We start from the raw sequence: 18,188 nt of genomic DNA on the forward strand, positions 1-18,188 counted from the left end.
ATGGCATGAGCAGTCACAGGTTCAAGTCAAGTGAATGTATAACAATGGAATGTTTAGTTTACATATTTATTATACATTGTATAAAATAGATAAACTGACAGCATATTGTTATTTGACAACTCAAAATCCTATGGCCACCAAGCTGATATCCTTGCTGAAATCAACAGAGAATGTGAGTACAGCAACCAGTGCTTGGAGGATGTTGGTGAGTAAATGACAAATGGTAGTTCAGAGAAGTCAGTGTAGATAGACTGTGGATGGAGACTGGACAGTTGGTCGGGGTCTAGGAGGATAAGGGGAGTCAAGACGAGTTGCTGGTTGCTTGGCCATTCCCTGTGCCCATGGTGATGCTCTGTTTCTCACTCAGTGTCTTAACAACTGTTGCTGCTGGAGATTGTAACACCTTCCTTGAAAGCCTCATTCTTCCATCTGTTGGGTCTCGCCCAAAGTATTTAACCTGTTGATAGCGTTCCATCAAAGAAAGAATATTAGTCAAGAAGTCAAGCAAATTAAGAAGGTCAGAAGACTGCAATACATACCTGAATCTGCTGTCCAACCTCTAATCCAATAGCACTTGGGTGTTTTATCTGGACAAATTCAATGTGTACAATTATTTCACTCTGCCAACAATTTTAGTTGAAACATTGTTTATTAATGGATGACTTTTTAAAAATCACACAAATTACAACTTATTGTAAATAAAACTGAAAAGAAGCCAACACATGCAGCCCTTTCCAAACTGGTAACATCTGTAAAACATAATATATGTTGAAGTACCTGTAATCCCTGAATGGTATTCTGGGACTAGACTCTTACCCGTTTGTGGTCCAGCTGAGAGTTATGGAGCAGAACAGCACTCATATTGGGATACAGCTTCACCATGACACCACTGTCCCTGTGGAGGAAAGGAGACAGAAGTGCAGCAAGTCATGAAGCTACCTGTTTAGCAATCTAATATTTAAATCAATGGAACATTTTTTTTTTAAACTAGACTGCAGCTGCATCAGATGAAACAGCAGCCTCCCATAACGCAGCAGTGTGTACCTTATTTCCATGATGGTGGCAGTGTAAACAGCACCAAACTCCAGCTGCTGCTCTTGCTGAAAGGAGGAGAAAAAAAAGACAACCTCAGATTCATATTAGTACTGATGTGGGTAAGTACTGCCTTTTTGGAGGATATAGTGCAATGATGTTTAATGAGGAGTAAATAAAAATGAGGAATTGTAAGAAATTAGGCAATACAGTGGAATTAGACTAGGTTGGACTCACGTCATCTTTGCAGATTTCTGTGATGAACTCCTGGGCTTCATTCATGGCACCAGGAGTAGGTGCAAACACAGAGAAGGTCTCCTCATCCACCTGGCTTATCGTCACACCTATCCAATGGCACACAACAACCTGTAATTTCCCCATACACCAGGGATCATCATCTAGATTCAGCAGCAGGCAGATTTTTTCTTGAGCGGATGGTCAGGGGGCCGGAACATAATGGCAAATAATTAGTAAATTGACCACAAGAAGTCCAAACAGACATAACATTTGACTAAAACAATAATTTCAAACCTTGCTTACGATTGCATGCATATATATAGTCATTTACAACATTAACAAATGTCTACACTGTTTCTGATCAATTTGATGTTATTTTAAATGGACACAAAATGTGCTTTTCTTTCAAAAACAAGGACAATTCTAAGTGACCCCAAACTTTTGAACAGTAGTATATAAACTCAGCAAAAAAAGAAACGTCCTCACTGTCAACTGCGCTTATTTTCTAAAAACTTAACATGTGCAAATATTTGTATGAACATAACAAGATTCAACAACTGAGACAAACTGAACAAGTTCCAAAGACATGTGACTAACAGAAATGGAATAATGTTTCCCTGAACAAAGGGGGTGTCAAAATCAAAAGTAACAGTCAGTTTCTGGTGTGGCCACCAGCTGCATTAAGTACTGCAGTGCATCTCCTCCTCATGGACTGCACCAGATTTGCGAGTTCTTGTTGTGAGATGTTACCCTACTATTCCACCAAGGCACCTGCAAGTTCCCAGACATTTCTGGGGGGAATGGCCCTAGCCCTCACCCTCCGATCCAACAGGTGCCAGATGTGCTCAATGGGATTGAGATCCGGACTATTCGCTGGCCATGGCAGAACACTGACATTCCTGTCTTGCAGGGAATCACGCACAGAACGAGCAGTATGGCTGGTGGCATTGTCATGCTGGAGGGTCACGTCAGGATGAGCCTGCAGGAAGGGTACCACATGAGGGAGGAGGTCTTCTGTAACGCAGTGTTGAGATTGCCTCCAATGACAACAAGCTCAGTCCGATGATGCTGTGACACACCACCCAGACCATGACGGACCCTCCACCTCCAAATCGATCCCGCTCCAGAGTACAGGCCTCGGTGTAACGTTCATTCCTTCGACGATAAACGCGAATCCGACCATCACGCCTGGTGAGACAAAACCGCGACTCGTCAGTGAAGAGCACTTTTTGCCAGTCCTGTCTGGTCCAGCAACGGTGGGTTTGTGCCCATAGACGACGTTGTTGCCGGTGATGTCTGGTGAGGACCTGCCTTACAACAGGCCTACAAGCCCTCAGTCCAGCCTCTCAGCCTATTGCGGACAGTCTGAGCACTGATGGAGGTATTGTGCGTTCCTGGTGTAACTCAGGCAGTTGTTGTTGCCATCCTGTACCTGTCCCGCAGGTGTGATGTTCGGATGTACCGATCCTGTGCAGGTGTTGTTACACGTGGTCTGCCACTGCGAGGACGATCAGCTGTCCGTCCTGTCTCCCTGTAGCGCTGTCTTAGGCGTCTCACCATACGGACATTGCAATTTATTGCCCTTGCCACATCTGCAGTCCTCATGCCTCCTTGCAGCATGCTTAAGGCACGGTCTCGCAGATGAGCAGGGACCCTGGGCATCTTTCTTTTGGTGTTTTTCAGAGTCAGAAAGGCCTCTTTAGTGTCCTAAATTTTTCATAACTGTAGCCTTAATTGCCTACCGTCTGTAAGCTGTTAGTGTCTTAACGACCGTTCCACAGGTGCATGTTCATTAACCGTTTATGGTTCATTGAACGTTTAAACCATTTATAATGAAGATCTGTGAAGTTATTTGGATTTTTACGAATTATCTTTGAAAGACAGGGTCCTGAAAAAGGGACGTTTCATAAATATAAATAAAACACACATAAACAGTCAAAAGTTTGAACACACGTACACATTCACGGGTTCTTTATGTTGACCATTTTCTACATTGTAGAATAATAGTGAAGACATCAAAACTATGAAATAACACATATGGAAACATGTAGTAACCAAAAGAAAGTTTTAAACAAATCAAAAAAAAATGGGGGAGATTCTTCAAAGTAGCCAGGCTTTGCCTTGATGACAGCTTTGCACACTCTTGACATTCTCTCACCCACCTTCACCTGGAATACTTTTCCAACTGTCTTGAAGGAGTTCCCACATATGCTAAGCACTTTTTGGCTGCTTTTCCTTCACTCTGCAGTCCAACTCATCCCAAACCATCTTAATTGGGTTGAGGTCGAGTGATTGTGGAGGCCAGGTCATCTGATGCAGCACTCCACCACTCTCCTTGGTTGAATAGCCCTACCACAGCCTGGAGCTGTGTTGGGTCATTGTCCTGTTGGAAAACAAATGATAGTCCCACTAAGTGGAATCATGATGGGATGGCGTATCACTGCAGAATGCTGTGTTAGCCATGCTGGTTTAAGTGTAGCTTGAATTTTAAATAAATCACTGACAGCGTCACCAGCAAAGCAGCCCTACACCATAACACTTCCTCCTCCGTGCTTCACGGTGGGAACCACACATGCAGAAATAATCCATTCACCTACTCTGTCTCAAAGACACGGCGGTAGGAACAAAAAACCTCACATTTTGACTCATCAGACCAAAGGACAGATTTTGGTGTCCTTTAGTAGTGGTTTCTTTGCAGCAATTTGACCATGAAGACCTGATTCACGCAGTCTCCTCTGAACAGTTGATGTTGAGATGTGTTTGTTACTTGAACTCTGAAGCATTTATTTGGGCTGCAATCTGAGGCTGGTAAGTCTAATGAATGTATCCTCTGCAGCAGAGGTAACTCTGGGTCTTCCTTTCCTGTAGCGGTCCTCATGAGAGCCAGTTAGATCATAGCGCTTGATGGCTTTTGCAACTGCACTTGAAGAAACTTTCAAAGTTCTTGACATTTTCCGCCCTGACTGACCTTCATGTCTTAAAGTAATGATGGGCTTTCATTTCTCTTTGCTAATTTGAGCTGTTCTTGCCATAATATGGGCTTCGTCTTTTACCAAATAGGGCTATCTTCTGTATACCAATCCTACCTTGTCACAACAAATCAAATGTTATTTATCACATACGCCGAAGTCAGGAAGTTAAAGCTTGGTCGCAAATGGATCTTCCAAATGGACAATGACCCCAAGCATACTTCCAAAGTTGTGGCAAAATGGCTTAAGGACAACAAAGTCAAGGTATTGGAGTGGCCATCACAAAGCCCTGACCTCAATCCTATAGAACATTTGTGGGCAGAACTGAAAAAGCATGTGCGAGCAAGGAGGCCGACAAACCTGTCTCAGTTACACCAGCTCTGTCAGGAGGAATGGGCCGAAATTCACCCAACTTATTGTGGAAAGCTTGTGGAAGGCTACCCGAAATGTTTGACCCAAGTTAAACAATTTAAAGGCAATGCTACCAAATACTAATTGAGTATGTAAATCTCTGACCACTGGGAATGTGATGAAATAAATCAATCATTCTATCTACTATTATTCTGACATTTCACATTCTTAAAATAAAATGGTGATCCGAAATGACCTAAAACAGGGAATTTTTACTAGGATTAAATGTCAGGAATTGTGAAAAACTGAGTTTAAATGCATTTGGCTAAGGTGTATGTAAACTTCCGACTTCAACTATTATGCATGGGAATACTTTGGAACAGATTCCCCCCCATACACTATGCACAATACCTATTTTGCCAATTGGCCTGGACCCCTTTTACTGCCGATACGGAGCCCAATTCATCACGACTGGATTACCAACGTAATCTGCCCGAGGGGTTTTTTCAACAGGCTCCTCCGTCGCGATGTCCCCTGAATGCCCATCTGCTAGCCATGGCCCGCTAGCTGTCTAGAGCATATCGGACTGTTAGCTGAAGAGGTCCATCAGCCAATTTCTTGGGCTACTATACCCATTTTGCCAATTGGCCTGGACCCTTTTACTACACGGAGCCCTGCTGATCCATCACAACTGGTCTGCCAACGTAACCGCACGAGGGGGCTACAACAGACGTCCTCCGTCGCGACGTCCCTCAAAAGCCATTCTGCTAGCAACGGCCCGCTAGCTGTCTGAATCGCCGTGCCTCCAGCTCGCCCAGCTACTCCCTAATGTCAATATGCCTTGTCCATTGCTGTTTTGGTTAGTGATTAGTCTTATTTCACTGTAGAGCCTCCAGCCCTGCTCAATATTCCTTAGCTAACCCATTTGTTCCACCACCCACACATGCGCTGACCTCACCTGGTTTAAATGGTGTCTCTAGAGACAATACCTCTCATCGTCACTCAATGCCTAGGTTTACCTCCACTGTATTCACATCCTACCATACCTTTGTCTGTACATTATGCCTTGAATCTATTCTACCGAGCCAAGAAACCTGCTCCTTTTACTCTCTGTTCCGAACGTACTAGACGATCAGTTCTTATAGCCGTTAGTCGTACCCTTATCCTACTCCTCCTCTGGTGATGTAGAGGTTAATCAAAGCCCTGCAGTGCCTAGCTCTACTCCTATTCCCCAGGCGCTCTCATTTGTTGACTTCTGTAATCGTAAAAGCCTTTGTTTTCATGCATGTTAACATTAGAAGCCTCCTCCATAAGTTTGTTTTATTCACTGCTTTAGCACACCCTGCCAACCCGGATGTCCTAGCCGTGTCTGAATCCTGGCTTAGGAAGGCCACCAAAACCCTGACATTTCCATCCCTAACCATAACATTTTCCGACAAGATAGAACTGCCAAAGGAGGCGGAGGTGCAATCTCCTGCAGAGTTCTGTCTTACTATCTAGGTCTATGCCCAAACAATTTGAGCTTCTACTTTTAAAAATCCACCTTTTCAGAAACAAGTCTCTCACCGTTGCCACTTGCTATAGACCACATTCTGCCCCCAGCTGTGCCCTGGACACCATATGTGAATTGATTGCCCCCCCCATCCATCTTCAGAGCTTGTGCTGTTAGGTGACCTAAACTGGGACATGCTTAACACCCCGGCCATCCTACAATCTAAGCGTGATGCCCTCAATCTCACACAATTTATCAATGAACCTACCAGGTACAACCCCAAATCCATAAACACGGGCACCCTCATAGATATCATCCTAACCAACCTGCCCTCCAAATACACCTCTGCTGTCTTCAACCAGGATCTCAGCGATCACTGCCTGCGTTCGTAATGGGTCTGCAGTCAAACGACCATCCCTCACTGTCAAACGCTCCCTAAAACACTTCAGCGAGGCCTTTCTAATCGACCTGGCCCGGGTATCCTTGAAGGATATTGACCTCATTCCGTCAGTAGAGGATGCCTGGTTATTCTTTAAAAGTGCTTTCCTCACCATCTTAAATAAGCATGCCCCATTCAAAACATTTAGAACCAGGAACAGATATAGCCCTTGGTTCACTCCAGACCTGACTGCCCTTGACCAGCTCAAAAACATCCTGTGGCGTACTGCATTAGCAGCAAATAGCCCCCGCGATATGCAACTTTTCAGGGAAGTTAGGAACCAATATACACAGGCAGTTAGGAAAGCAACGGCTAGCTTTTTCCAAGCAGAAATTTGCATCCTGTAGCACAAACTCCAAAAAGTTCTGAGACACTAAAGTCCATGGAGAATAAGAACACCTCCTCCCAGCTGCCCACTGCACTGAGGCTAGGAAACACTGTCACCACCCATAAATCCACGATAATAGAGAATTTCAATAAGCATTTTTCTACGGCTGGCCATGCTTTCCACATGGCTTCTCCTACCCCAATCAACAGCCTGCACCCCCCACAGCAACTTGGCCAAGCCTCCCCCATTTCTACTTCACCCAAATCCAGACCTGACTGCCCTTGACCAGCACAAAAACATCCTGTGGCGTTCTGCATTAGCATCAAATAGCCCCCGTGATATGCAACTTTTCAGGGAAGTTAGAAACCAATATACACAGGCAGTTAGGAAAGCTAAGGCTAGCTTTTTCAAGCAGAAATTTGCATCTGCTATGCTTTATCTTGGGCAGGTCGCAGTTGCAAATGAGAACTTGTTCTCAACTAGCCTACCTGGTTAAATAAAGGTGAAAAAAAAAATCCAGATAGCTGATGTTCTGAAAGAGCTGCAAAATCTGGACTCCTACAAATCAGCCGGGCTAGACAATCTGAACCCTCTCTTTCTAAAATGATCCGCCGCAATTGTTGCAACCCCTATTCCTAGCCTGTTCAACCTCTCTTTCGTATCGTCTGAGATCCCCAAAGATTGGAAAGCTGCCGCGGTCATCCCCCTCTTCAAAGGGGGAGACACTCTAGACCCAAACTGTTATAGACCTATATCCATCCTGCCCTGCGTTTCTAAAATCTTCGAAAGCCAAGTTAACAAACAGAACACCGACCATTTCGAATCCCACCGTACCTTCTCCACTATGCAATCTGATTTCAGAGCTGGTCATGGGTGCACCTCAGCCACACCAAGGTCCTAAACGATATCATAAACGCCATCGATAAGAGACAATACTGTGCAGCCGTCTTCATCGACCTGGCCAAGGCTTTCGACTCTGTCAATCACCGCATTCTTATCGGCAGACTCAACAGCCTTGGTTTCTCAAATGACTGCCTCGCCTGGTTCACCAAGTACTTCTCAGAGTTCAGTGTGTCAAATCGGAGAGCCTGTTGTCTGGACCTCTGGCAGTCTATGGGGGTGCCACAGGATTCAATTCTCGGGCCGACTCTCTTCTCTGTATACATTTTTATTTATTTAACCAGGTAGGCTAGTTGAGAACAAGTTCTCATTTGCAACTGCGACCTGGCCAAAATAAAGCAAAGCAGTTTGACACATGCAACACAGAGTTACATATGGAATAAACAAACATACAATCAATAACAGTAGAAAAATCTATATACAGCATGTGCAAATGAGGTAGGATAAGAGAGGTAAGGCAATAAATAATTACAATATAGCAATTAAACACTGGAGTGGTAGGGTGTGCAGAAGATGAATGTGCAAGTAGAGATACTGGGGTGCAAAGGAGCAAGATAAATAAATAAATACAGTATGGGGATGAGGTAGATTGGATGGGCTATTTACAGATGAGCTATGTACAGGTGCAGTGATCTGTGAGCTGCTTTGACAACTGGTGCTTAAAGCTAGTGAGAGAGGTAAGAGTCTCCAGCTTCAGATATTTTTGCAGTTTGTTCCAGTCATTGGCAGCAGAGAACTGGAAGGAGACATCAATGATGTCTCTCTTGCTGCTGGTGATTCTATGATCCACCTCTACACAGACGACACCATTCTGTATACTTCTGGCCCTTCTTTGGACACTTAACTAACCTCCAGACGAGCTTCAATGCCGTTACAACTCTCCTTCCGTGGCCTCCAACTGCTCTTAAATACAAGTAAAACTAAATGAATGCTCTTCAACCGATCACTGCCCGCACCTGCCTGCCCGTCCAGCATCACTACTCTGGACGGTTCTGACTTAGAATATAAATCTAGTCAGCTTCCTATTTCGCAACAAAGCATCCTTCACTCATACCTCCAAACATATCCTCGTAAAACTGACTATCCTACCGATCCTGGACTTTGGCGATGCCATTTACAAAATAGCCTCCAACACTCTACTCAGCAAACCCACTGGCTCCAGGTCATCTACAAGTCTTTGCTAGGTAAAGCCCCACCTTATCTCAGCTCACTGGTCACTATAGCAGCACCCACCCATAGCACGCGCTCCAGCAGATATATTTCACTGGTCACCCCCAAAGGCAAATCCTCCTTTGGCCGCCTTTCCTTCCAGTTCTCTGCTGCCAATGACTGGGACGAATTATTAAAAAAATAAATCACTGAAGCTGGAGTCTTATTTCTCCTTCACTAACTTTAAGCACCAGCTTCTGCACATTATCACTCCAGTGTTTAATTGCTAAATTGTAATTATTTCGCCACTATGGCCTATTTATTGCCTTACCTCATCTGCACACACTGTATATAGACTTTTTCTATTGTGTTATTGACTGTATGTTTGTTTATTCCATGTGTAACTCTGTTGTTGTTTGTGTCGCACTGCTTTGCTTTATTTTGGCCAGGTCGCAGTTGTAAATGAGAACTTGTTCTCGACTAGCCTACCTGGTTAAATAAAAGGTGGAGAAAAACAACAAAAAAACACTTTGGAACAGGGAACCCAGCCATACACTATGCAGCGATGAAGAGCTAATGTGTTGGGATAAATGTTACCTGTTTGAGCTTGTAGTCTGCGGAGGTTATAGCCCCCTGGCCCAACAAAGCGTGCTCGTCTGGAGACTGGGACTCTGACATTTTCTACAACAGACAGGAAAAATACCTTGAAAGCAAAATACATAAATAATGGGAATCAAAAAGGACTAGCAACCAAGAGTCTTACCGACAACCGGACCATTCTCCTTTCTGTTAGCTCTGGGCTTGGCAATGGTATTGTTCATGATGACCAAAATCTCCCTCTTGGCAACTGTAAGGATATGAGATTGAAATGGGGGTGGTGACTTTGATATTGATCTCTCTAGAGAATGAATAGATAGCTATTTATGGGGCATGTCTTTCATGTCACCTGTGGCTTGCTGAATAGCCTCCATTACAAGTTTCAGAGGTAAGCCTGGAATCTTCACATCAGCCTAGGAGGAAGCATACATTATAGCAAAAAGAAACAGTCAACAAAAAACGACAGCAGAGAGAAACCAATGGATGTTCAGCTACAGTACCTGTAAGGCATTGATACCCTTATTTGTTCCAGCCAGTTTGAAGTCCATGTCTCCTAGGTAATCCTCGATTCCCTGTTGTGACAGAAAACACAAATAAAACAGTTCTACAGAAAGGGGATCTTATGATTATAGTACACGTGGTATTCCATAGAAAATGTAGTTCGCTTTAGGAATGGTGAGAAAAATACTAGTAATATTGGGTACCAGAATATCAGTCAGTATTCGGTAGTCCTGGATTTCCGATGGCTTCTCTGGGTTTGCCTTGGAGATAAGTCCAATAGCTACACCTGCCACAGCTGATGTAATAGGCACACCTGGAACACAGAAGTGCTATGTTTCACTGTAAATGAAAGAATAATCAACAAAAATGTAAAAGCGTTAAGTATTGTACCAGCATCCATCAAAGCCAGACTGCCTCCACATGCTGACGCCATCGACGAGGAACCTGAGAGAACGAGAGTGCGCTCATCATACAATCATTGAAATGAGTAAGATTGGGCAATTAAGCTTATAATAATAAGTGGTCTAAAAAAATATAGAAGCAAAATGGAGGTCATCCACAGAACTCACCATTAGACTCCAAAACCTCAGAGGTGACTCTAATAGTGAAGGGGAAGTCTTTTGGGATGACAGGTCTCAGAGCCTTCTCCGCCAGTGCCCCTGTCAACATAGAAACAGAATATTATTTAAATAGTCACATGAACTTAGGCATGCCACCCACACACTACCCATGGGCATATTTTAATCCATTCCAACATACTAACCATGACCAAGCTCTCTCCTGTTCATTCCACTCATCTTTCCAATCTCATTGGTTGCGTAAGGAGGAAACTGAAACAGAAAAAGTTCATTTCAGCCCATGCAGATTTTGTTCTGCAATACCAAACCAATAAGCAAATCCTACTGGAATCCTTATTATTTACATATTGTGATACTCACCTCATAGTGAAGCATGAAATTCTTGTCTTTGACTCCACTGTTAAAAGAGAGCAACTCGTTTCAGCTAATATATATATATATATACATACACACTACATTTAACACTTGCTTGAAACTTGCATTCAAAAGGATTGTAATTAATAATGTACAAGTTTACCTTAATGCTGTAGTAATGATGTCTGTTTTAATACTGGACTCCAAGGAGTCAAATGTTACAGAGCACAGAACCTAGACAGAAAAGGCTTTACTAACTAGGCTAGATACAATGAAAAACAACCCAAAACAAATCAGACTCCGCAAATATATTTCTCCTCAATTCAACTTTCCAATGTCCCCAAAATGAATAGCACGCCTACACTGTGCACTTCTTTATAACGCCAGATCCCTACCTGTGTCTGTCCCCTCTGGAAAAGTGCAGACCCATGAAGGGGCTTAAAGACGTCTGCCTCACAGGAAATATTTCTTAATGAAGTCAGGTTTCTTCCATCACACCTTTAAAACAAGGACATTATTAATGACATTAATGACACTTTTCTAAATACTACTGAGACATGCATTATTTTTACCTCCTATATTCATTCAAAACCAGATTGCGGAAGACCTCTTTGGAAACCATGTTGAAGGATTCCATCACCTCATAAGGTTCTGCATGAGGATATTTCTCTACAGAATGTAGGCGGTTAGACAGTAACAGTATGTAGGCGGTTAGACAGTAAACAAACACACACAAGACTTTGGATGTTGCAAAAATCTTGTAACATAACATTTATTTGTGTCCCCCTGTTGCAGGATAACTTTCCTGCAATTCAGGAAATGTAAAACTTTGTGTATTTGAGGTTTAAAAATGCTTCTGAAGTTTGTAATTTCCACTTTGAAATTGGACTTGATTTTCCCTCACGAAAAATGTATCAACCCCTACAAAAATGTCCATTAGTTATAATTCACATTTCCTGTTTCTGCAGGATTATTTTCCTGCTGTAGCAAACTGGCTCAAATTAAGATCCTACATCTGTATATAGCAATGATACATACCTTTCATTTGTTCCTCTGTTTCTAGTCGCACTTTGTTAATGGCGTCATCTCTGGAAATCTGAAACACAATAAGTTACTGATTTTATTGAATGAAAAAGTACAACCAAAACACAATAGCAAAAACAACCAGACATAAATACTTACCTTGTCATGAGTGAAGTCTGTGAAAACAGCATAGATCTTTTCAGAGGCCAATCTGAAAGCAAAACCGTGTGCTGTCATGTAACCATTAAAAAAAAAAAAAGTAAGAAATATGAGAAATATCAAGTCAGAAAGAAATATCTTACTGTCGTGTGTGCTCAATCATTTCCTCGGGCGCAGAAAATATTTTGGGAGGGGTGCGCTTGGTCACTTTTGCTTCTCTGGCCATCTGCTGAATAGCCAATATGATCTGCTGTGTGTGCTTCACACCAACCTTGACTGCATGACAGAAGTCCTGCTGCAACACATTCTCAGCAGATGCCTCGATCATCACTAAGACAAAAAATATGTTTAATTTTTTCGGGGTGGTAGAGAGGATCCTGTAGGAAAAAGGGATGTGTGATATAGCTGGATTACAGTACTAACCCACTTGGCTGAGAGGTGCTCCAGCCACTATCAGATTGATAGTGCTGGAAGCCATTTGCTTTCGTGTTGGGTTCACCAGGAACTCGCCATCCACCAGGCCAATGCGCACTGCACCTAAAACATCCACGAAACACAGACCATATAGTAAAAGCCACATACATGCGAAGAAAAACAAAAGGACAAAGATCTTTATGAGATACTAACCAATGGGCCCATTCCAGGGAATGTCAGAAAGGGTAAGGGCAGCAGAGGCTGTAGGGAAGTTAAATAGTTAATGTTATCACTGGATGTCAAACAAAGATCATGTGAATGATTTCCTTGTAGAAACAATCTCTCCTCACCTCCATTGATAGCCAGTACATCTGGATCATTAACACCATCAACTGCCAACAGGTTACACAGGACCTGAAAATATACACCGCAGGACTAAAATCAAGAGCATAGCTTGTAATAACAGTGTAAACATATCCGTAATGAACCTACATAAGTACAACAATAACTACAAATACTGACTCACCTGAGTATCATAGAAATAACCAGCAGGAAAAAGGGGTCTGATTGCCCTGTCTGAGGTGAGACAATAAAAAAGATACAGTTAAGTCTGCTAATGGTATTTGCACTAAATCTAATATAGAACTGGAGTAAGAGTTAAGGCATAGGAGTTAGAATCATCTTCTCACCTATTAGCCTACTAGTCAGAATCTCATTTTCAGTGGTGCCCAACTCCCGCCGCAAGTGGTTAGTGGGGATTCTACCAGCAGCAGCTGCTTTCTGTCTGTAGTCCACCTGTCAATCAAAAACACACCATTCTAGCCAAGGGACCTGAATCACGCCAAGGGACCTGAATCACTCCAAGGGACCTGAAACAACTATGTTATAGCCTACTACACTAAAGAGATTATCACACACAATGAACCATCCCACATGGAAGATAAAAAGCAGCTTTTAAATATGTTTGAAGTGCATTGAAAAAAATGATATGACCCCACTTACAATAGAAATTAAGTATTAACTTACCACTAGTGGCATAAATTGGGAGGGGGACGGTTTCGTTTTGCTGACAGCTGTCACCATCACTGTTGTATCCCCAAGCTGGAAAAAGAGGTGGAATTCATCAGAGTAACTGGTCTGAGCATCTTGTGCATATTCACTTACAAACTCTCAAAACATTATTATGATTTATACCTGCACAACAGCCGACCCATCTGCAAATCTGGCAAGTTTCCCTGTTGAGATCTCAAGTTTTCTTCAAAAGAGGGCAAATCAGAACACATCTGAAGTTAAGAGTGAATTGATGGGAGTCAATTAACCATTCATAACTGCAACGCAGATTTAGGAGGACGCGGACAAATATCCTATGCATATTCCGTTTTATAAATATATCTGACTCAGACTATGCACACCACTGCGTTGAATAATGAACTTGAAGCCTTGGCCCACAGGCTTGACCGGCTATCACTGAGTAACGTTATGTTAGTAGCTAGCTAGCTAAGTCAGACGTATACTTACTTCTCACCCAAGTTCACGCCCACTTTTTGTATCGTTCCATGGCTGTTCCAGACACTTTGGTGGCACAACCGCACATTTAGTCTGGCCAGCGTGGGCCCAAGCCTCAGTAATTGTTTCATATTCAAGTACAAGCTACCATGAGATATACTTTTCAATTGAACATGAAGCCTTTACACAATTTTGCTGCCATTACAGTTCATCACATGCACGGAAGTACGTCACAAATAAATAGCGTCCTGTGATTGGACAAAAGACGTTCCACCATATCTGATTGGACATTATTTGTGCATCTCCAAAACAAGGCGTTGCAACTGGGAGGACAATCCGTGACTTGCAGATAGAGCGCATGACCGGGGGTCATAGGGTCTGAGCAAGCGAATCCGAGAGAAAGGGCGCGCTTGTTTGAAATGGAAAAGCGTCACGGTTGCTATTGATGAAGAACATCATGATGAAGCAGCTGATTTACAAGTGGGATGCACTGTTGAGCGCTACATCCCGAGTGGTTCGTGCTGATTGTACGGAGATTGTGACAGCCGGTTAAATGGCGTCCCTTGACATGACAAGAACAAGATGTATGTCAGGAGAAGTGCAGTATTATCATAAGGGGAGCCAAACTTGGAATATGAAGGAGGAATGGAGGGGGGAAAGAGAGGCAGAGGAGGTCTAAGAAAGAGGGAGGAAGAGGGTGAACTTGAGTCGGTTAAAAATGGCAGGAAAAAAGTGAGATGGTTTGTTAAAGAAGGATGGTAGAAAGTGCAAGCACAGTGAGTTGAAGACAGGGCGAGAAATGGAAGTGAATGAGGGCGAAGTATCGGAGGTGGTAGGTATGGTGAACTCGGAGCCTGAGGCTTGCACTGAGGGTCAGGATAAAGATGAGTCTGTGACAGTAGGAGTGAAGTTTTTGGAAAAAGTGGACCCTTTTCTTTTGGCTGATCCATTTGTGGTTTCAGGGTGGGTGAAAAGAGTTGAGTGCTGTGGAATCGGTGAGGGTAACCAGAAGTGGTCTTGTGATAATTGTTTGTGTTTCTGCTGGTCAGAGGGAGCAACTGCTCCTTGTTAAACTAATGTGGGCAAGAGATGTGAATTGTTTTGCTCTCAAGAAAAGGGTGCCATTGAAAGGAGGGATTTACAAGGGTAGCGGTAAATGTGAAAGTTGACCAACTGAAGGGGAAGATTCCCGGTGTTTGTGATGCTCGTCATTTGGTGTGACGCAGACAGGGTGGAGTGAGTGGAGAAACAGAGTGATTGTCTGTTCTTTTGAGTTTTGATGTTGAGTCTTTGCCTGACAAAGTGATGGTAGGATATATAAGTTATCCTGTACAGGCTTTTGTGCCAAATACATTACGTTGTTACAGGTGTCAAGCTTATGGGCATGTGGCAGCAGTGGGAAGGAGGGAGGTTCGTAGGTGTGCAGAAGGGCATGAGACAGGAATGTGTAGCATTGGGGAAAGTGGTATGTGTTCATTGTAGAGGTGCCCATGGGGCTGGGAATCAGAAATGTCCAGTGTGAGAGAGGCAGGTTGAGGTTTCCAGGGTTAGAGTAGAGCAGAAGTAGAGGAAGATGGGTCAAGGGGGAGGGATCCTGAGAGTGGTAAGAGTACCCAATACAGAGGGATAAACCAAGTGATAAATGTTTCAGCAAGATTGGATTTTTGGCATTTATAGCAATGGTTATCAACTGTACTGCAGGGATGGAACTTAAGTCGCAGAAAATAGAGGTTGTGGTGGCAGCTGCAGAGAGCTATTTGGGTGTGCGAGACTTGACAGGAGATTTCTGTTGGCCTGAAGTAGGACTAAATAGATTTATATAGTGGAGTATGGTATTTATTTAAAAATGTTTGTGAGTGTAGCGTTAGATATGAGGGTATTTGTTGTATTTAAAAATAAAGATAAACTTTTTAAAGCAAAGTATAAGGGAGTTATACTCCAGTCTAGTAGGTGGCGGTAATGCAACATTTATTGGATGCCGCCAGCCGTTAAACATCAAAGAAGGCGTTGCAGTGCAGCATTTTACAGCTCCAACCCATTTAAGCCTTGTTCACACTGCAGGCCTTAATAATCAAATCCGTTTTGGAATAATGACTGTTCAAACAGCAAGTTACAAGTGCCCAAATCGGATTTGTGTGTTCAGACTAGTAATTTGCTTACATGGCAACACTAGTTGTCGTGTTTGTGTGTGTGTACGCACACGCGCAGTAGGCTGTTTGGTGCTAGTGCTTCTCACTCAGAAGTTGTTGTGTAGCATGCTTAGGTGACAATACATGCCATGGAAGTCTCCCAGTTGCTTTGAAGGTTCAAAATCAGTGTAAGAACACTTAAAGCCTCAAAAGATATGATCCAACTTTCAAAATGAGACCTTTTTGGCTTGCCACAGCAGTCAACTAGCTAGCTTTTTAGCACATTCACTAATTTGTAATTCAACAATTAGCAACCTAGTTAGCTACCACATGTTCTTGTCAAACTGGCAACAGAGTAGCTAGCAAGAAACAAGATATGGCATTCTAAAAACCACTTGAGGGCAAAATTAGCAGATTAGGCCATTCAGAAAAGTCCCATGGCCACGAATCAGATTTGTATACTTAAAACCACCCATGAATGTGGTTTGAAATCTGGCTTGAAATACCTGATTTAATGTGCTTTGTTGTTCAGAATGCAGTAAAAAATATAATTGAATCGGATATGCAAAATAATAGGATTTGCGTCACTTCAACTTGCAAGTGTGAACAATTCCTGTTCAAATAACATACAGTATGTCAAATTGACTAAATGCCTAACTTTTTCTGAAGAAAATATGATTGAAGGGTGATGTTTGAACTTAGTTTTGCTGACTTTCCTAATGCGATTGTTTGTATCCCCACACAATGACCATAACCATCAACATCAATCAAATTCATCTAGCATATAGCACGTTTCCATCCAAACATTTCATGCTCATTAATTATCTGAAGCATGAAATGCCGACAGATAATTTGTTCGTTCGACATGGTAGGATCTTTTTGTGTCGGTAAAATGATGTGAGAAATGGCGGTGGAAACGCCCTTATGCGCAAATATGTATAGGATAACTATCATATCATGGACACTTACTGACATTTGTGGCAGCCTCGCATGATGTATTGTTGTTTCTACCTTATTGCCTTTGTGCTGTTGTCTGTGCCCAATATTGTTTGTACCATGTTTTGTGCTGCTACTATGTTGTCATGTGGTTTTGCAACCATGCTGTGTTGTTGTCTTAGGTCTCTCTTGTAATGTGTGTTTTGTCCTATATATTTGTACTTTTAATCGCAGCCCCCGTCCCCACAGGAGGCCGCTTGGTTGGCCGTCATTGTAAATAATAATTTGTTCTTAACTGACTTGCCTAGTTAAATAAAATATTGAAGTCAACTTGGAGTCACGCGGTGATATGTTGTGTGGTCCTCACACTAAGACTCGAGAAAGCATACAGTTTATTAGGTACAGATGAAATAGCATGAACTTCACAGGCTGGTGAATGTGCACGGTGATGAGCTTGATGCTCATTTCCAATAAATATCGAAGGTGTTATTCTGGTGACATGATGATTAATGCTTGGCTGCCATTTGAACAATACAACTAATATCGTTCTAAATCCTACACGCACTGTATCTGCGAGCTGTTTGTTAGAGCGCATGTGGGCTCATTGGCTATATAGCACAGTTTTTGTGACAAACCCACCATTAGAGTTGAAAATGCGATAGAAACTCATTTAACAAAATGTAATTCGGTACATGGGAATTTAACAGTAAACGTAATTTTTATGTGCACAACGTCATCACGCACAGCGCCTTTATCCACAAAAAAATTTGATGGAAAATTCGCATATTATTTTAGCATATTCACATGAAAATCTGTCACAAATTGGATGGAAACCTAGCTATTGATAGATAGTGCCCTTTAATGTGGATTGTTGAGTGGTACATAGCCTACATTATGATAAACCATCTCTTGTACAGTGCTGTTTAAAAGTGTGAACACAAGAGGGCGCATGTTCTCACAATTAACATGATACCCACCGGGTCATGTCCCATGTCCCTCTTCTTCCTCCCAAAGTGTGCACTCCCTTCACCGGTTTGAAAGGAAATGACTGGTACAAGAAATATTGTGGAAACTCCCACTAGCCCATGCCTCCA

The 18,188-nt window shown here is 42.7% G+C and overlaps 1 protein-coding gene across 3 annotated transcripts; it reads right to left on the reverse strand.

The window, feature by feature from the left end:
- Positions 1 to 47: 47 nt before the first annotated feature.
- Positions 48 to 14,238, reverse strand: LOC120017953 (polyribonucleotide nucleotidyltransferase 1, mitochondrial-like). 3 transcript variants are annotated; one of them, XM_038960911.1, is made up of 28 exons: positions 14,042 to 14,238; positions 13,718 to 13,778; positions 13,550 to 13,624; positions 13,213 to 13,318; positions 13,050 to 13,099; positions 12,874 to 12,937; positions 12,737 to 12,784; positions 12,533 to 12,646; positions 12,253 to 12,439; positions 12,110 to 12,161; positions 11,966 to 12,023; positions 11,500 to 11,596; positions 11,323 to 11,425; positions 11,091 to 11,161; positions 10,934 to 10,970; positions 10,759 to 10,825; positions 10,565 to 10,654; positions 10,386 to 10,439; positions 10,199 to 10,308; positions 9,995 to 10,066; positions 9,844 to 9,907; positions 9,661 to 9,744; positions 9,495 to 9,578; positions 1,270 to 1,376; positions 1,045 to 1,100; positions 817 to 895; positions 540 to 587; positions 48 to 457 (listed from the first exon to the last, which is right to left on the reverse strand). In XM_038960911.1, exons 1-28 carry the CDS (start codon positions 14,158 to 14,160, stop codon positions 302 to 304), a joined length of 2,313 nt encoding a protein of 770 aa, XP_038816839.1. In that variant the 5' UTR covers positions 14,161 to 14,238; the 3' UTR covers positions 48 to 301. The 3 variants fall into 3 exon arrangements, with proteins under 3 accessions (XP_038816839.1, XP_038816840.1, XP_038816841.1); XM_038960912.1 differs by having other exon boundaries at positions 13,718 to 13,806; positions 14,042 to 14,150; XM_038960913.1 differs by lacking the exons at positions 48 to 457; positions 540 to 587; positions 817 to 895; positions 1,045 to 1,100; positions 1,270 to 1,376 and adding an exon at positions 3,529 to 3,652.
- Positions 14,239 to 18,188: the final 3,950 nt, after the last annotated feature.

This window comes from Salvelinus namaycush, chromosome 22, assembly GCF_016432855.1.
Source record: "Salvelinus namaycush isolate Seneca chromosome 22, SaNama_1.0, whole genome shotgun sequence".
NCBI classification, from domain to species: Eukaryota; Metazoa; Chordata; class Actinopteri; order Salmoniformes; family Salmonidae; genus Salvelinus; species Salvelinus namaycush.

Coding starts and splice junctions, on each gene's coding strand:
- LOC120017953 (XM_038960911.1), bottom strand. CDS start 14,160: ATGAAACAATTACTGAGGCTTGGGCCCACGCTGGCCAGACTAAATGTG. Junction 13,100..13,212: donor TCTGACTAGTAGGCTAATAG/GTGAGAAGATGA, acceptor GTCTCACCTCAG/ACAGGGCAATCAGACCCCTT. Junction 896..1,044: donor GCCACCATCATGGAAATAAG/GTACACACTGCT, acceptor TTTCCTCCACAG/GGACAGTGGTGTCATGGTGA.